Source organism: Oncorhynchus gorbuscha, linkage group LG10 (assembly GCF_021184085.1).
Source record: "Oncorhynchus gorbuscha isolate QuinsamMale2020 ecotype Even-year linkage group LG10, OgorEven_v1.0, whole genome shotgun sequence".
NCBI classification, from domain to species: Eukaryota; Metazoa; Chordata; class Actinopteri; order Salmoniformes; family Salmonidae; genus Oncorhynchus; species Oncorhynchus gorbuscha.
Genome location: NC_060182.1, coordinates 73,987,536 through 74,005,427, shown reverse-complemented (window position 1 = coordinate 74,005,427; position 17,892 = coordinate 73,987,536). Strand labels below are relative to the sequence as shown.

Sequence of the window (17,892 nt, the reverse complement as noted above, 5' to 3'; positions counted from 1 at the left end):
CAAGCAACAGGAATGACAGGCGAATATTGCTTGGCTAGTTCTCTTTTCTAAGCATTGTTTTACTATTTAGAGATAGACCTGTCGCCTATTTTGCGTAGTGTAGACGTTGAAATGTCTCGAAACTATGACTGAAAATAGTGCAGTCCGGTTTATCATCATCGGTGTCATTTCATTTGCCATGGACGTAGGCCTACAACAAATATTTTACACCAACAAATACAGTGTAATGATTAACTTATTTTCTAACAATAAACCGCTCGAGTCTCTGAGTCACATGGTGATTTTTGCTTCTCTCATGCTGCTTGGCATGCGGCCTAAAGGGGATTTTATTTGTCATGTTTCTTGCAGTCGTCTCAACTTCCAACTTCGCGCAGGTTGTCTCGTGACCACATGACTGCTCTCTAAGATACCTGGCGAGGTGAACATGAAAACAGCTGTAAACCCATGTGAAAACCCCTGGTCTGGTAGGCTACTCACTCACTGCTCCAGACAGTAGAGTTGCTCAGGTGAGTGAGGCTATATTACCTGAACTCTTGTGGTGTTTTTTGAATTGTGAAAGGGTATATTCTTGTAAACTAAATGTGTCTGTCTATATGTCTAAAATAAGAGTAGAGGATTATGCTATGGCAGATTGTTTTTTACAGACTGGGCTTCATGCATCATGGTGCATTTGTCACGCAATTGAACTGTTTAGCCTCTGCGTGCTATGTATTGCTCTAAAAATGGTGATGTATAGGGCTAAGCAGAGACATAGTTCAATAGATAAAGTTAACTTCTCTTTTTTTAAATACAGGCAATTTGAGCATGTTACTGCAAATAGGCTCTCTCGGGAAAATGTACGTTTGTTTTATTCATTAGTTTGTTAAGAATATTCAAAAGCCAAATCAATTAGGTGGTAGAGAAAATATTCAATGATTACCATTACAAAATCATTTTATACAGACATTTTACACGTGTCTAAAGAAATCAATAGAGAGGGAGTAGGCCTTCATGTGTTTTACTAATTAACCATTGCCTGCTGCCTCATTTGACTGTTCTTTGCCCTCATTTGACTGTTCTTTGTCACACTGTCTGTCAGATACTTCTTCCTCTGGACAGTACCTTCCTGTTTCTGTTATAGGTCCTCGGACCAGTGCATACCAATAACAATGGTATTTTAGTGTAAACAAACTGTAATCCAACCCTGGTTGTCTGTACTCAGTCCTTCAAAACCAAACAGCCACTGGCCCCAAAAGCTAGTCCCTCTCACAGGGTATGGGTTGTTTTTTAGGTTTTGATTCTCAGGTTACAGATGTAGGAACTTAATTTTAACCAGTTTGCTACAGCAGGAAAATAATCCTGCAGGTACAGGAAATGTGATTTATTATCTGGATTATAATTAAATTATCATTTTTGTAAGGAAAAATTAAGTCTGAAATGTCAAAGTGGAAATTACAAACTTCAGAAACCTTTTAAAACTCAAATATTGATATTTTCTGCATTGCAGGAAAGTTCTCCTGCAACAGGGTGATCAAATTAAGATCCTACATCTGTACCTCTCTTACACATTCATGTCAGAATTGGAAAATCTATTCTTATCAGTGACTCATGGTAATTACAGGTTATACACAATGTAGCCATAATATGATTCTTATGCATATAGGAATGCTACCCTTATTTTTTAACTTGATGTACTTTGCCAGGTCAGGTTGGTTTCAGACAACTCCTTGCCTGAAACAAGGGACATTCGATGCTAAGCAGAGATCAGATGGCAGAGATTGGGGAACCTGGGGACATGGAGGTGAATGAAGCTCAGTGTCTAGAGGGGGACAGATCCTCCCTCAAATCCACCATGGAGAGGAACGTGAAGACACAACCTGACAGCCCAGTGAAGGAGAAGAAACTGGGGATGATGAAGCAATTCAGGGAGAGCATCAAGCGGGTTGGAGAGAGGAGTCATCTGGCCTCAAACAGCAAAGAGTCAAAGGACAAATCCAATTCAGAACAGGGGGGACACAGTATTGACCCTGAAGTGACCTCTCCAACCCATCAGCTGCCACCCCCTCCCTCACCATGTAAGTTGTCTTCAGATTTGTCCCTCTGTCTAATTAAGTGAGTTATGAAATATGCTCTTGAGTCAAGAAATGGCTTCTCAAGGTCATGGGAAGAGTACGTCTCAGGAGACACAGAATGACAGTAGAAATGGCAGGAAGGACTCTCTTATGCACTGTATTGGGAATTTCAGCTGGACATGAGCCAGTCTGAGCAGGGGGCTTTCATCATTACTCAATTACTGACATTCCTATCTTAATGAAGTTTATACTAAACTCGGAAACAGCTGCCAACCAAGCAGAATATACACTAACATAATTAACCTTTGTACAATAACACAGATTGTTTTTATGACGAATCTGACAGATGCTGCTTAACTAGTTGTCAAGGTTGTCTGACTTATTCTGTGTGTGCGTATGCGTTTGTGTGGCTGTGCGACTGTCCATGTGATTGTGTGTGTACGGTCAGCACACCAACTATTACACAGTAAAGTAGTTTAATTACTAGCATTATTCAATGTCATAGAGATCAGCAACTTTATCTTGCTCAGGTTTGAGTGCTGGGTCTCCTATGGCCTCTCCCCTGAAGGGTCTAGGTGGGTCCTTCCAGAGGAAGGAGGGAGGAGAGAGTGCAGAAGATTCACTCCAGAAAAAGCACACCAGAACACGCTCAGGTACACCACTGTTTACCCAACCAACCAGAGCTTGTTCAATCAATGGTTGACAATAAATACTGTTCAAAGACAAGCACAAATACATATAATTTACTGAGAGAATTCTAGAGAGCTCGTTGGGATATTCTGAGTCTTTGTAAGGTCTTCGTAATCTGTAATCTGTATTGTCCATCTATAGACCCATCTGCAATTGGGGACTCTCTTCTAAAGAAGGGGGCTTCCATCCGACGGAGTTTGCGACTTGTGGGAAATAAGAAAGACAAGGCCCTCAAACAAGAGCAGCTCCAGCCTGTCACTGAGATCACTGTGGATGAGAAGAGAGAGAGGGAGAAGGAGAGGGTAGAGATAAAAGAGTCATACGTACTCCCAGAGATACCCCTCACACCCCTCTCAGGTGAGTTTCGTTCTCTCTCTGTCTTTGTCTCTCCCTCATCCTCTTGTCCATTTTTTTTTTAGCAGTAGATATCACAAAATATATTACTTTTGATGTAAATCACTATGGTTGTGTCTGTGTCTGTGCAGTATGTGTGTATTAGGTATAACAGCATAAGCTTCTATGCATTAAGGCCTTTACTCTGTTTGCCCTTACACTCCAGTGATGCAGATCAATAAGCTGATTGGGATGGAGGTGCTGGAGGAGGCCTATCTGAACCTCCTCTCCATGTGCCAGGAGTTCCAGCGGGAGAGGGAGGAGTGCACGGAGGAGGCCTCCACTATGGAGCTGGCCAAGAAGGAGAAGGACCTGAGGCTCCTTTACAATGCCCTGCTGGACAAGGTGAAGGAAATAGTGCGGGACTCCAACTCCTTTCCCTCTCGCAACAAGGATCTCTTGGTGCATGTGGCCCATGTCATCCAGGAGGAGGAGAAGAGGGAGGCAGAGCCTGGGGTCGGGGGCGTGGTTGGGCCTGGGGGTTGGCGGAGGGCCTGGAGAGAGGCTGTGAGCGAGGGTGTACAGGCCACGCTGAAGAGTGTTCACTTGGACAGGCCCGAGCAGAATGCCTCCTGGCTGGCTATCCACCTGGGTATGCTGGGCAAGGCCATCGTGGAGGACTTGAAGAAGGTGAAGGGAGAGCTGCAAGGCTCTTACCCACCCAGCTTCGATGTGTTCAGCACCTATGTGAGCTGTTACCATGGTGCTGTCAGCCAGCACCTGAAGAGGCTTCAGCAGCAGGTGACAGATCTGAAGGACTACTACAACCTGCTGGACTGGATCATCAATCACTATGAGAGGTGAGGAAGACTTAAAGTCATTGTCTTGAGTAAGAAGTGTGTGTGCGTATATATATGTATGTGTGTATATATATATATATATATATATATATACAGTGCCTTGCGAAAGTATTCGGCCCCCTTGAACTTTGCGACCTTTTGCCACATTTCAGGCTTCAAACAAAAAGGTATAAAACTGTATTTTTTTGTGAAGAATCAACAACAAGTGGGACACAATCATGAAGTGGAACGACATTTATTGGATATTTCAAACTTTTTTAACAAATCAAAAACTGAAAAATTGGGCGTGCAAAATTATTCAGCCCCCTTAAGTTAATACTTTGTAGCGCCACCTTTTGCTGCGATTACAGCTGTAAGTCGCTTGGGGTATGTCTCTATCAGTTTTGCACATCGAGAGACTGAATTTTTTTCCCATTCCTCCTTGCAAAACAGCTCGAGCTCAGTGAGTTTGGATGGAGAGCATTTGTGAACAGCAGTTTTCAGTTCTTTCCACAGATTCTCGATTGGATTCAGGTCTGGACATTGACTTGGCCATTCTAACACCTGGATATGTTTATTTTTGAACCATTCCATTGTAGATTTTGCTTTATGTTTTGGATCATTGTCTTGTTGGAAGACAAATCTCCATCCCAGTCTCAGGTCTTTTGCAGACTCCATCAGGTTTTCTTCCAGAATGGTCCTGTATTTGGCTCTATCCATCTTCCATCAATTTTAACCATCTTCCCTGTCCCTGCTGAAGAAAAGCAGGCCCAAACCATGATGCTGCCACCACCATGTTTGACAGTGGGGATGGTGTGTTCAGGGTGATGAGCTGTGTTGCTTTTACGCCAAACATAACGTTTTGCATTGTTGCCAAAAAGTTCCATTTTGGTTTCATCTGACCAGAGCACCTTCTTCCACATGTTTGGTGTGTCTCCCAGGTGGCTTGTGGCAAACTTTAAACAACACTTTTTATGGATATCTTTAAGAAATGGCTTTCTTCTTGCCACTCTTCCATAAAGGCCAGATTTGTGCAATATACAACTGATTGTTGTCCTATGGACAGAGTCTCCCACCTCAGCTGTAGATCTCTGCAGTTCATCCAGAGTGATCATGGGCCTTTTAACGGACCTCTGAGACTATCACAGTGCAGGTGCATTTATACAGAGACTTGATTACACACAGGTGGATTGTATTTATCATCATTAGTCATTTAGGTCAACATTGGATCATTCAGAGATCCTCACTGAACTTCTGGAGAGAGTTTGCTGCACTGAAAGTACAGGGGCTGAATAATTTTGCACGCCCAACTTTTCAGTTTTTGAAGTGTTAAAAAAGTTTGAAATATCCAATAAATGTCGTTCCACTTCATGATTGTGTCCCAATTGTTGTTGATTCTTCACAAAAAAATACAGTTTTATATCTTTATGTTTGAAGCCTGAAATGTGGCAAAAGGTCGCAAAGTTCAAGGGGGCCGAATACTTTCGCAAGGCACTGTATATATATATACACACACACACACACTTCTTGACTCAAAATGATGAGTATTATTGTATCTGAGAGACAACATCCCTGTTGAACAGTGAGAAGATAATAGTATTGTATCTGAGAGACACCATCCCTGTTGAACAGTGAGAAGATAATAGTATTGTATCTGAGAGACACCATCCCTGTTGAACAGTGAGAAGATAATGAGTAGTCCTTCATTGAGACCAGAGATGGAAGCTGAGAACATAGGCCTCTCCCTGGAGGAGGGTTTCCTGGACCAGCTCAAGGGGAAATACTGCATGCGGGCAAAGGTGAGGGATTGAACACTCCACTAAGAGACAGATGGATAGATATTTAGGAAGAATTCAGGTTGAATGCAGGTACCACACTGATGAGAATAAAATAATGTTTTTTTAAACTCTTCTAGTCCTTTAGCCTTTATTCTTTTGCTTTCCATGTATTTTCCAGGAGGAAATGAGAGCTTCACTGGATAAAATATTAGAGCTTGAAAATGAGGACATGTGGATAAAGAAACAGGCACCAGCGACTGATGATGAACACTTCTTTAACTCTGACATACACATGGATATCTGGACGGTATTGTTTTGTCATGATTTTATAAATGCAATTGCATCATATCACCATTTGAGGGCAACATTGCCTACTTAGTTACATTTTAATTATAGCGGCAGGCTACTAAGGCTACTATAAATCTGTAAATCTGGACTTGAAACTGGTGTTGTTCTCTGTGTAGAAAGTTAAGAGCAATGCTGTAAACTCCAAGAGGATTGATGCAGACCTGGAGATGGGAGTAGTCTGTTCCTGCCTAGAAGAGTTACAGCAGTTTCCCAAGCAGTATGTTCTGCAACAGTCCAGAGTCTGTTCTTTCTATCTCTATCCTAACCATTATTCACTGGAACATAAAACTGGACCTTGTCCTTTGCTTGTTAATAACTCCATGACATTATCTCTCCTTCACTCTCTCTACATGTCCATAGATTTGAGAATGAATTTAGGTACTGCTGTAACAGTATGGAAAACCCTTCACTTTGGGCTGACTATCAGATAACCTACATCAACAGCTTTAAAGCTCTTAAGTAAGTCAGATTCCTCTCTTCACTACACCTGTTCAACAACCCTCCCCCTTTCCTCTGCCCTCAACACACTGTAGACGGGAATGTCCTAGACAACAGTTGATAGACAGTCAGTTCAGCTTTTCAGACACTTTGGGGTACATTTACCAAAGGATGGTGTGAATAAATAAAAAAATAAGGCCGCAGTCTAAAAGATTGACCTGAGAACAGAAGTCTTGGCTCAAAAGACAAAGTCTCAGCATTAAACTAATTATTGTATCTCAGTAATTTGATGCACTTTTTTGTTTGGACTTGAGCAACCGTATTTTAGTGGCATAATGTCAAACTTTGACCTAAATGCTTAACTTCACTCAGTCTGATCTGATATTTAACAGTAGTGGGATGGAAAACTGGGACTGGGAAATTACTATTTATTTCACATGCATTTCCTGGAACCCATACTAGATCATTTAGCCAGCCTGCAAGATTCTGTTCAAGATAAACATTTAAAAAACACACACCAATAAATGTTGAATTATGATTAAATATGCATCTTATCTATCTTACAAACATACGCAAACACACTAACATGCAGGCACAGTGACACACTATATCATATTACTGTATAAATTACAGTGAAACTATTGAAGACCAAACCCAGCTAGCACATAACATTCTCAGAACCATGTGTTTCCATGCTTCAAGATTGTTTTGATTACGCGGACTGGGATATGTTCCGGGTAGCCTCTGAGAATAATATTGATGAATAAACGGATACAGTAACTGAGTTTATCAGGAAATGTATAGGAGATGTTCTACCTACGGTGAATATTAAAACCTACCCAAACCAGAAACCATGGATAGATGGTAGCATTCGCAAACCCTGGTTCGAATCCAGGCTGTATCACAACCAGCCATGATTGGGAGTCCCATAGGGTGGCGCACAATTGGCCCAGCATCGTCCGGGTTTGGCCAGTGTAGGCCGTCATTGTAAATACGAATTTGTTCTTAAGTGTCTTGCCTAGTTAAATAAAGGTTAAATAAAATAAATACATTTACGCAAACCACCGCATTTAACCATGGCAAGGTGACTGGGAATATAGCTGAATACAAACAGTGTAGTTATTCCCTCCGTAAGACAATCAAACAGGAAAAACATCAGTACAGAGACAAAGTGAAGTCTCAATTCAAAGGCTCAGACACGAGACGTATGTGGCAGGATCTACAAACAATCACGGACTACAGAGGGAAAACCAGCCACGTCGCTGATACCGACGTCTTGCTTCCGGATAAGCTAAACACCTTTTTCGCTCGCTTTGAGGATGACACGGTGCCACTGACGCGACCAGCTACCTAGGACTGTGGACTCTCCTTCTCTGTGGCCGACGTGAGTAAGACATTTAAGTATGTTAACCCTAACAAGGCTGACTGCCCAGACGGCATCCCTAGCCGCATCCTCAGAGCATGCGCAGACCAGTTGGCTGGAGTGTTTACGGACATTCAATCTTTCCCTATCACAGTCTACTGTCCCCACATGCTTCAAGATGTCCACCATTGTTCCTGTTCCCAAGAAAGAGAAAGTAACTGAACTAAATGACCATCACCCTGTAGCACTCACTTCTGTCATCATGAAGTGCTTTGAGAGACTAGTCAAGGATCATATCACCTCTACATTACCTGACAACCTAGACTCACTTCAATTTTCTTACCACCCCAATAGATCCACAGACGATGCTTATTTTCCACCATAATTTGCAAATAAATTCATAAAAAATCGTACAATGTGATTTGTCTGGATTTTTTCCCTCATTTTGTCTGTCATAGTTGAAGTGTACCTATGATGAAAATTACAGGCCTCTCTCATCTTTTTAAGTGGGAGAACTTGCACAATTGGTGGCTAACTAAATACTTTTTTGCCCCACTGTATTCTATTCTACTGTATTTTAGTCTATGCTGCTCCATCATTGCTCGTCCAAATATTTATATTTTCTTAATGCCATTCCTTTAGATTTGTGTGTATTGTTGTGAAATTGTTAGATATTACTTGTTTAATACTACTGCACTGTTGGAGCTAGAAACCAAATTATTTCGATACACCCGCAATAAAATCTGCTAAACATGTGTATGTGACCAATAAAATTAGATTTGATTTTATATAAAACTTCCCACAATATTCTGGAAATGGTACAGGATAGTTGCTTGGCTTTGGAAACTTCTCAGCACATTTAAGAAACTTGGCAAAATAACATTATTTACCTGCTATTTCATTACTTTGACAGAAACATCCAAACATGATTTTATTTAAGAAACATTTTGGTAATGTTTTCGGAACATTCTCCAACTGGTTTGACATTGGGAATGTTCTCAAATAGTTCAGAGAACGTTAAGAAACAGCGTTCTCCTGTGGGAATTTCAATACTTCAGCATAATGTTTCCACCAGGTTTCCTCATGGTACTATTTAAAGTAACATTTAAGAAAACAGTCTATAAAAAAAAACACAAAACATTAACTGTAGTAAATGTTATTGTAAAACAATTGAAAAACATACATATCCGTTCTCAGCGTCAACAAAACTCTCTATCCTTTATCTTGTTAAGTGTGTTCAAGTGTCTTGGCCGAGCCGACTAATTGGCCATGTCTGATCTTAATAAGTACTTGTTTCCTTTGATATGGGATCTGTTTGAATAGATTCAAATTAACAGATTTGTATGAGTTAAAAAACAAAACAAAGCTTGGTAGCCTCATCCTGTTGGTGCTGTAGACTAATTCAATGGATAGAGAACAGAAGATCAATGACACTGTCCCACAATGAAAATAAATGTGTTTGCATGATTAATGCCTAAGAAAATTTATTTCCATGGGTCCTATATGTGCTTGGAGTTCAAAACAGTTAACCCAAACGAAGCTAGCAGTGTTCTTAAATGTCTTATTGAAACATTCAATAAAAGTTAAGGAAGTTATTAAAAAAACTCTAAATAACTAAAAAAATAATTAAATCTCCCAGAAAAACATTCAGGGAACCATAGTAAAAACGTTCTCAAAACCACCCTGCAACAAAAAATGTACATTACATTCTCAAAAAAAAAAATCTTCAGTTCTACTGGTCAAGAAATGCTTGGCTTCGTTTCCAGAACCAATGGGAAACCAAAAACGTACGTTCCCACAACTTCCAAGGAACCAAATGTGCTAGCTGGGAAGCTGTTTCCAGTCAACAGGCATCTCTGGAGTATTGCAGTGCCTGTCTAAAGAGAGAAACACCATGTGGTTTCCGGGAAACTGTGCTAGTGTAAGAGAATTGCCTGAGTAGTTCAAGCTCTAAAAATAGAATGTCCCCCTCTCTCCATATTCAAAGAGCTTGTAATTTCACTGAAACAAGCAACAGCATGTCTCTGTCAGTAAAAAAAAATGCTCCTGCAGATTTAGGTATTCATATTCAAGGAGACAGGAGACTCAAAATAATGATGGTCAGATATAACTTTATACTATTTGTCCTTATTTAAAAATACAAAAATCACATACAGTTGAAGTCAGAATTTTACAAACACTTAGGTTGGAGTCATTAAAACTCGTTTTTCAACCACTCCACAAATTTCTTGTTAACAAACTATAGTTTGGCAAGTCGGTTGGGACATCTACTTTGTGCATGACACAGGTAATTTTTCCAACAATTGTTTACAGACAGATTATTTCACCTATATTTCATTGTATCACAATTTCAGTGGGTCAGAAGTTTTCATACACTAAGTTGACTGTGCCTTTAAACAGCTTGGAAAATTCCAGAAAATGATGTCATGGCTTTAGAAGCTTCTGATAGGCTAATTGACATCATTTGAGTCAATTGGAGGTGTACCTTTGGATGTATTTCAAAGCCTAACTTCAAACTCAGTGCCTATTTGCTTGACATCATGGGAAAATCAAAAGAAATCAGCCAAGACCTCCACAAGTCTGGTTCATCCTTGGGAGCAATTTCCAAATGCCTGAAGCTACCACGTTCATCTGTACAAACAATAGTACACAAGTATAAACACCATGGGCCCACGCAGCCGTCATACCGCTCAGGAAGGAGACGTGTTCTGTCTCTGAGTTATGAACGTACTTTGGTGCGAAAAGTGCAAATCAATCCCAGAACAACAGCAAAGGACCTTGTGAAAATGCTGGAGAAAACCGGTACAAAAGTATCTATATCCACAGTAAAACTAGTTCTATATCGACATAACCTGAAAGGCTGCTCAGCAAGGAAGAAGACACTGCTCCAAAACCGCCATAAAAAAAGCCAGACTACAGTTTGCAACTGCACATGGGGACAAAGATCGTACTTTTTGGAGAAATGTCCTCTTGTCTGATGAAACAAGAGTAGAACTGTTTGGCCATAATGACCATCGTTATGTTTGGATGAAAAAGTGGGATGCTTGCAAGCCAAAGAACACCATCACAACAGTGAAGCACGGGGTTGGCAGCATCATGTTGTGGGGGTGCTTTTCTGCAGGAGGGCCTGGTGCACTTCACAAAATAGATGGCATCATGAGGTGAAAAAATTATGTGGATATATTGAAGCAACATCTCAAGACATCAGTCAGGAAGTTAAAGCTTGGCCACAAATGGGTCTTCTAAATGGACAATGACCCCAAGAATACTTCCAAAGTTGTGGCAAAATGGCTTAAGGACAACAAAGTCAAGGTATTGGAGTGGCCATCACAAAGCCCTGACCTCAAACTATAGAAAAGTGTTGGGCAGAACTGAAAAAGCATGTGTGAGCAAGGAGGCCTACAAACCTGACTCAGTTACACCAGCTCTGTCAGGAGGAATGGGCCAAAATTCACCCAACTTATTGTGGGAAGCTTGTGGAAGGCTACCCGCAACGTTTGTCCCAAGTTAAACAATTTAAAGGCAATGCTACCAAATACTAATTGAGTGTATGTAAACTTCTGACCCACTGGGAATGTGATGAAAGAAATACAAGCTGAAATAAATCATTCTCTCTACTATTATTCTGACATTTCCCATTCTTAAAATAAAGTGGTGATCCTAATTGACAGGGAATTATTACTAGGATTAAATGTCAGTAATTGTGAAAATCTGAGTTTAAATGTATTTAGCTAAGGTGTATGTAAACTTCCGACTTCAACTGTAGTTACACAAGCAAAACATCAGAAATTGTTAACATTCTTACAACCAATGTTCCATCTAAACTGCGCACGTGCTCAGGCGCGCAGCTCCCCCGGGACTACCTCGCAAGAAGAAATATCAGCCTGTGCAGAGAAGCTCGAGATTGAACTTTACTCAACTTTCTAGAATTTCCCCCTTAGTTTACACAATCAACGTTTCCCTTTTTCTGTGGGAATTGTGATTGAATCAACGCAATATTAGTATGTAGCCACGTGTGCACATGTGTACATATTCTTTGCTAGTTAGTGAGTTATTAGCCCAGTTATAGATCATTTGTAGTCAGCAATGGGGGAGTGATTGCTTCTAACAAGAGCACAAAACGTTTACATTTCTAGACATCTTTGAAAAGCGAGTCAGGTCAAGATGTACTTTGAGACAGGCTTCAATAAGCTAAGTAGCCATTAGGCAGAGGGTAGCATAATTTGTCTGATTCTCGGTAATAATGGTATGGTAAAAATAATGCATTTTATTTTGTAAAGTGGATTCTAGCATCAAACATCACCTAATTTTCAAAGGACAAGTGGATGAACAGGTTAATGTCAAGCCCTGCATGTTTATTTCAAAAGTCTCATGGAATGTAAGCCTACATTGAACACCACACATTGGCTGCTACTGTAGGCTGAATGATAGAACAGCTATTTCCATGTTATGGGATGCATTTACTCCATTGCTTTTGATGGTAGGCCACTCTTGTAGGCCTACATTATGATCATCCACAGTAGGCCAATTGACTACTGTCTGAAACTAATTTAAAGCGGGTACAGCCTCGGGGTTCACAGTAAACGCACACTGGAATTTGCACAGAATCTTCAAGTTTGCACTCAGCAGAGATTAAATTTGCTCAGTGCCCCCCAAAAATGAAGTGAACATTGCTTACAACCCCTGTTGAAACCCTTCCCGTGGTCTGTTTCGCAATCGTTCGGGAAGTCTCGCAATGTGGTGCCTCTGGGTTTAGAAACTCTGTCGCATAGGTGTGTATGCATGATAACCTGACCTAATCTCAGACCTGTTTTACATTTACATTACCTCTTTTCTCTTCCTCCAGGGAGCACATGGAAGGTTATAGGGAGTGCTGCCCGACACAGGTGGACCATCTCAGCAGAGAGGTGGATGGCTTGGTCCATAGACTGGTCCAGGGCCTGGAGGACCAGTTTAAGAATGATGTCAGGGTACGTGAGGGGGAGAAGTTTGATTGACCTTTGGTCTTGTCCTCATTCTACAAATGCCCCTATGTTGAGCAGTGTGTTAAGGTGATTGACATATTTCCTACTTGTCTCGGGTGACCTGGAAGTTACTTAGTTTGGTAGTCTACTGATTTCTTTGCACACATTTCTGTAAAGGCTTTCTCTCAATCGCTCCTGCTGTCAATGTTATGGATGGGTGAACAAACAAATAAATTAATGAATGAACAAATTAGTGAGTGAATAGATGGGTTAATATGTGTCTGTTGCTTTTTCCAGCCTTACCTCAGGAGAATGATGACGAGGAAGTGGCTCTCCACAGATGAGGACTTCCAACAGCTGTTGAGCAGGACAGAGAAGCTGTCCCAGCGCTGTTCACAAATGAGACATCCATATGTACAGGTAAGTAATGGGTAAGTGCTGTTCATATTGTTTTAAATGCAGGATATACTATACCAGTCAAAAGTTTTAGAACACCTACTCATTCAAAGGTTTTTCTTTTTTCCCCTATTTTCTACATTGTAGAATAGTGAAGACATCAAAACTATGAAATAACACATGGAATCATGTAGCAACCAAAAAAGTGTTAAACAAATAAAAATATATGTTATATTTGAGACTCTTCAAAGTAGCCAGCCATTGCCTTGATAATAGTTTTGCACACTCTTGGCATTCTCTCAACCAGCTTCATGAGGTAGTCACCTGGAATGCAGTTCAATTTACAGGTGTGCCTTGTTAAAAGTTCATTTGTGGAATTTCTTTCCTTCTTAATGCGTTTGAGCCAATCAGCTGTGTTGTAACAAAGTAAGGGTGGTATACAGAAGATAGCCCTATTTGGTAAAAGACCAAGTCCATATTGTGACAAGAACAGCTCAAATAAGCAAAGAGAAATGATAGTTCATCATTACTTTAAGACATGAAGGTCAATCAATACGGACAATTTCAAGAACGTTGAAAGTTTCTTCAAGTGCAGTCGCAAAAGACCCAGAGTTACCTCTGCTGCAGAGGATAAGTTCATTAGAGTTACCAGCCTCAGAAATTGCAGCCCAAATAAATGTTTCACAGAGTTTAAGTAGCAGACACATCTCAACATCAACTGTTAAGCGGAGACTGCATGAATCAGGCCTTCATGGTCAAATTGCTGCAAAGAAACCACTACTAAAGGACACCAATAAGAAGAGACTTGCTTGGGCCAAGAAACACGAGCAATGGACATTAGACCGGTGGAAATCTGTCCTTTGGTCTGATGAGTTCAAATTTGAGATTTTTGGTTCCAACCACCGCGTCTTGGTAGGAATCAGAGTAGGTGAACGGATGATCTCCACATGTGTGGTTCCCACCGTTAAACATGGAGGAGGTGTGATGGTGTGGCAGTGCTTTGCTGGTGACACTGTCTGTGATTTATTTAGAATTCAAGGCACACTTAACCAGCATGGCCATCACAGCATACTGCAGCGATACACCATCCCATCTGGTTTGTGCTTTGTGGGACTATCATTTGTTTTTCAACAGGACAATGACCCAACACACTTCCAGGCTGTGTAAGGGCTATTTGACCAAGAAGGAGAGTGATGGAGTCCTGCATCAGATGACCTGGCCTCAACATTCACCCGACCTCAACCCAATTGAGTTGGTTTGGGATGAGTTGGACCGCAGAGTGAAGGATAAACAGCCAATAAATGCTCAGCATATGTGAAAACTCCTTCAAGACTGTTGGAAAAGCATTGCAGGTGAAGCTGGTTGAGAGAATGCCAAGAGTGTGCAATGCTGTCATCAAGGCAAAGGGTAGCTACTTTGAAGAATCTCAAATATAAAATATATTTGGATTTGTTTAACACTTTTTTTATTACTAAATGATTCCATATGTGTTATTTCATAGTTTTGATGTCTTCAATATTATTCTACAATGTAGAAAATAGTAAAAAATAAAGAAAAACCCTTGAATGAGTAGGATGTGTCCAAACATTTGACCGGTACTGTACACTCAAGGAAGCGAAGGAAATCATGCCCCTGATGATCCATAGGAAGTTGGAGTTACTGGAAAAGACCCGATAATTTGCTGGCCTTACCATACTGGAGCTTGGTCATACATAGAATGGAACATTATTTGAGTTGTTGTGGCAATAGGAGTAAATGGCAGGAAAAGAGAGGGAGGATGGGTGTCACTCAGATGATTAGTCATGGCAGTCACTTGAAAGCGAAAGAATAAACAGAAGACTTTCATGTCTATTTGTAATCCCTTTCTCTGGCCTCCACTGTGCCTGACCTGTGTTCCTCTGCATCAGATGTTTGTGAGCAGCTTGCACTACTATGTGGTGAAAGAGTATGTCTCCCAGCTGATGAAAAACAACTACTCCTGTAAGAACAGGAAGCATTACAAAGCAGCCACCAAGATGAGGGTGCAGTGGGATGAACTCAATGATTTGTTTGAGGAAATGGTAACACTTCTTAATCCTGAACTACAAACTGAATTTTGGCCAATTTACATCCACACAAATTGTACTTTTCATGTTCATTCAACATTGTCTAAAATTGTAAATACTACAGTACATAAATTTGGCTCAGCGCTATGCCTTTGTGCTTTGAGGAATGCTACTTTGAATATTCAGTGCTGTCATAAACAAATGACATGTGTTATTACCATTCATGACTAGTAGACACACTCATAATAATTTCCTCTTGTAGAAGACAACCCATGACTGGCTCCACCCAGTAGGAGACCACCTGAGTAATATAATTGGGGAAAAGAACAAGAGAGACATCAAGAACCACCTGAAACATTTAGTAGCGGACTACCCAGACATCAGGTAATCCTGCATCTTCCTGTGGACACATTTTGTAACTGTTGATTTGTGATTTTTTTTAACAAAATATAATCAGAGTAAAAACACATCATATGAATTCTACTCTGACTGTTATGGCACTGAGAAGAACAGCAGTGGAAGATGAAGACAGCAGTGTTCATCAGACAGGGGAAGGGTGTTGACTAGGCACTGACCGATTGAGAGCCAGATAGTGCTGCTCCAAATATGACAGAGAGCCGTGTTGATTCTCAACAGCAGGATGTAGGAGGGGTAGGACCAGCCGGGAGAGATAGAGACAGAGGTGGGAGACCCCCGATGAGGTGTGAACACTTGCGCCAGGTTTCTCGGAATAGGGCTTTAAGTGCTGTTCTTTCCCAGGCAATTTCCCTGGTCTGGGTTTTTGTGAACCATTTAATTTGATTTTTTATTTGAACTCTAGTTAACTTCTCCAAATCAAGATTGACAGATTATTATTATTTTTATTTATTTAAAAAAAATGTTATCTTAAAAAATATATATATATATATTATTATTTGTCATGACAGCCCCATTAACAAAATTGAGTAGCTATCTGATTTGGTTCTGGGTGTTGAGATGTCATTTTAGACCAATTAATTTCACAAAACATTTGACGGTTCATTTCTCCTGCTGATTCTCCAAGAGTGATATTCTGTACCCTCTCTCCCCTCTGTCTGCAGTAAGAAGCACCTATCGGCCGTGCTGTACTTCAGGGGCTTGGTGCGGGGCAGGGAGAAGCGGGTAATCCTGCAGTGTCTCACTGAGCTGAAGAAGAAACTAGGAACTGCAGGGAACACTGGAGATAAAAAAAGAGGCCTCTTCATTGATATGCAGGTCACCATCGCCAATACAAACTGTCTGGCTAATATGCCTTTCTCCTGCCTCTCCTCTCTTCTCCCAGACAGCTAATCTACAGGCCTAGATACAGAAGCCTACCACAGAGATGGTAACCTAACCAAGCTGTCTGAGAAGGCCTGAGGAGGCTTATAAAGGACATACTGTATGATTACCAGTATGATCACTACGCAAAAAGCAAACAGTCTAATGATTATTTAAATGTGAATGGACCTTTACCTGGTAAATCTTGTTCATGCAGTCAGAGGTTATTTAAGACACCTCATTGATTAAGCCTTCTTTAAAAAATATATATATAGTCACTTTAGCCCACTTTTGTTGCAAAAGAAAGCTGATGCTAAATGAACTCCATGGTAGGGCTCAAAATGTATGTTCAGTGTTGAATGAACCGTACCATTGATTTACCTATTTTCAAGCTATTCAAATGTGTCGCTGCATATTACTTGTCAACATGGAAAAGACTCCCTTAGAAAGTCCCACAGTCCACGGTCCTGTTGTTTTGTGGTCAGAACAAGGTTTCAAAATATCACATCTGATAATGTCACTAAACCACAAACGAATACAAGTTTCTCCCGTTGTTAGGGAAGTGAGAGTTTTTGTTCCCCTCTAATTATTTTTGGACACTTTGACAGGACTGGACTCCTTCACCTTGTTGATTGCCCCATCTATATCGGTCTGTTCTTCCGTTCGTTCCCCGTGTCAGCATTATTGTCGTTTACGTTTCCCCTGTCCAGACGCTGTCCGTGTTCTGTTTCATGTCTGTGTTTTCATTAAATGTCTCGTCTCCAGCGTCTGTCCTTACAGTTAGTGAGCATTTCTCCTTTGCCAAGATAATCCATCCACCTGATAGGTGTGGCATATCAAGAAGCTGATTAAACAGCATAATCATCACACTGCACCTTGTGACAATAAAAGGCCTCTCTAAGATGTGCAGTTTTGTCACACAAAGCCACTGAAGTCTCAAGTTTTAAGGGAGCGCACTATTGGCATGTTACTGCAGGAATGTCCACCAGAGCTGTTGCCAGAGAATGTAATGTTAATTTCTCTACTATAAGCAAGTCGCTCTGGATAAGAGCGTCTGCTAAATGACATAAATGTAAATAAGCCACCTCCAATGTCGTTTTAGAGAATTTTGTCAGTAAGTCTAACCGGCCCCACGTGTAACCACGCCAGCCCAGGACCTCCACATCCGGCTTCTTCACCTGTGGGATCATCTGAGACCAGCCACCCAGACAGCTGAGGAAACTGTGGATTTGAACAGCCAAATAATTTCTACTCAAACTGTCAGAGACCATCTCAGGAAAGCTCATCTACATGCTCGTCATCCTCACCAGAGTCTTGACCTGACTGCAGTTCAGTATCGTAAACAACTTCAGTGGGCAAACGCTCACCT

The 17,892-nt window shown here is 40.9% G+C and overlaps 1 protein-coding gene across 3 annotated transcripts; it reads left to right on the top strand.

The window, feature by feature from the left end:
* The first annotated feature begins 317 nt into the window (after positions 1–317).
* Positions 318–17,287, top strand: exoc3l4 (exocyst complex component 3-like 4). 3 transcript variants are annotated; one of them, XM_046367036.1, is made up of 15 exons: positions 318–506; positions 794–836; positions 1,683–2,054; positions 2,582–2,704; positions 2,883–3,098; positions 3,301–3,934; positions 5,595–5,712; positions 5,870–5,998; positions 6,156–6,256; positions 6,400–6,498; positions 12,687–12,810; positions 13,102–13,224; positions 15,108–15,260; positions 15,508–15,629; positions 16,325–17,287. In XM_046367036.1, the coding sequence occupies exons 3-15, from the start codon at positions 1,730–1,732 to the stop codon at positions 16,551–16,553; spliced, it is 2,496 nt and encodes an 831-aa protein (XP_046222992.1). In that variant the 5' UTR covers positions 318–506; positions 794–836; positions 1,683–1,729; the 3' UTR covers positions 16,554–17,287. The 3 variants fall into 3 exon arrangements, with proteins under 3 accessions (XP_046222992.1, XP_046222993.1, XP_046222991.1); XM_046367037.1 differs by lacking the exon at positions 794–836 and having other exon boundaries at positions 1,688–2,054; XM_046367035.1 differs by lacking the exon at positions 794–836.
* Positions 17,288–17,892: the final 605 nt, after the last annotated feature.

Bases quoted from the DNA above. Each gene is read 5' to 3' on its own strand.
- exoc3l4 (XM_046367037.1), top strand. From the start codon at position 1,730: ATGCTAAGCAGAGATCAGATGGCAGAGATTGGGGAACCTGGGGACATG. The intron at 2,705-2,882 runs GTACACCACTGT...GTCCATCTATAG, and splicing joins GCACACCAGAACACGCTCAG to ACCCATCTGCAATTGGGGAC. The intron at 6,499-12,686 runs GTAAGTCAGATT...CTCTTCCTCCAG, and splicing joins AACAGCTTTAAAGCTCTTAA to GGAGCACATGGAAGGTTATA.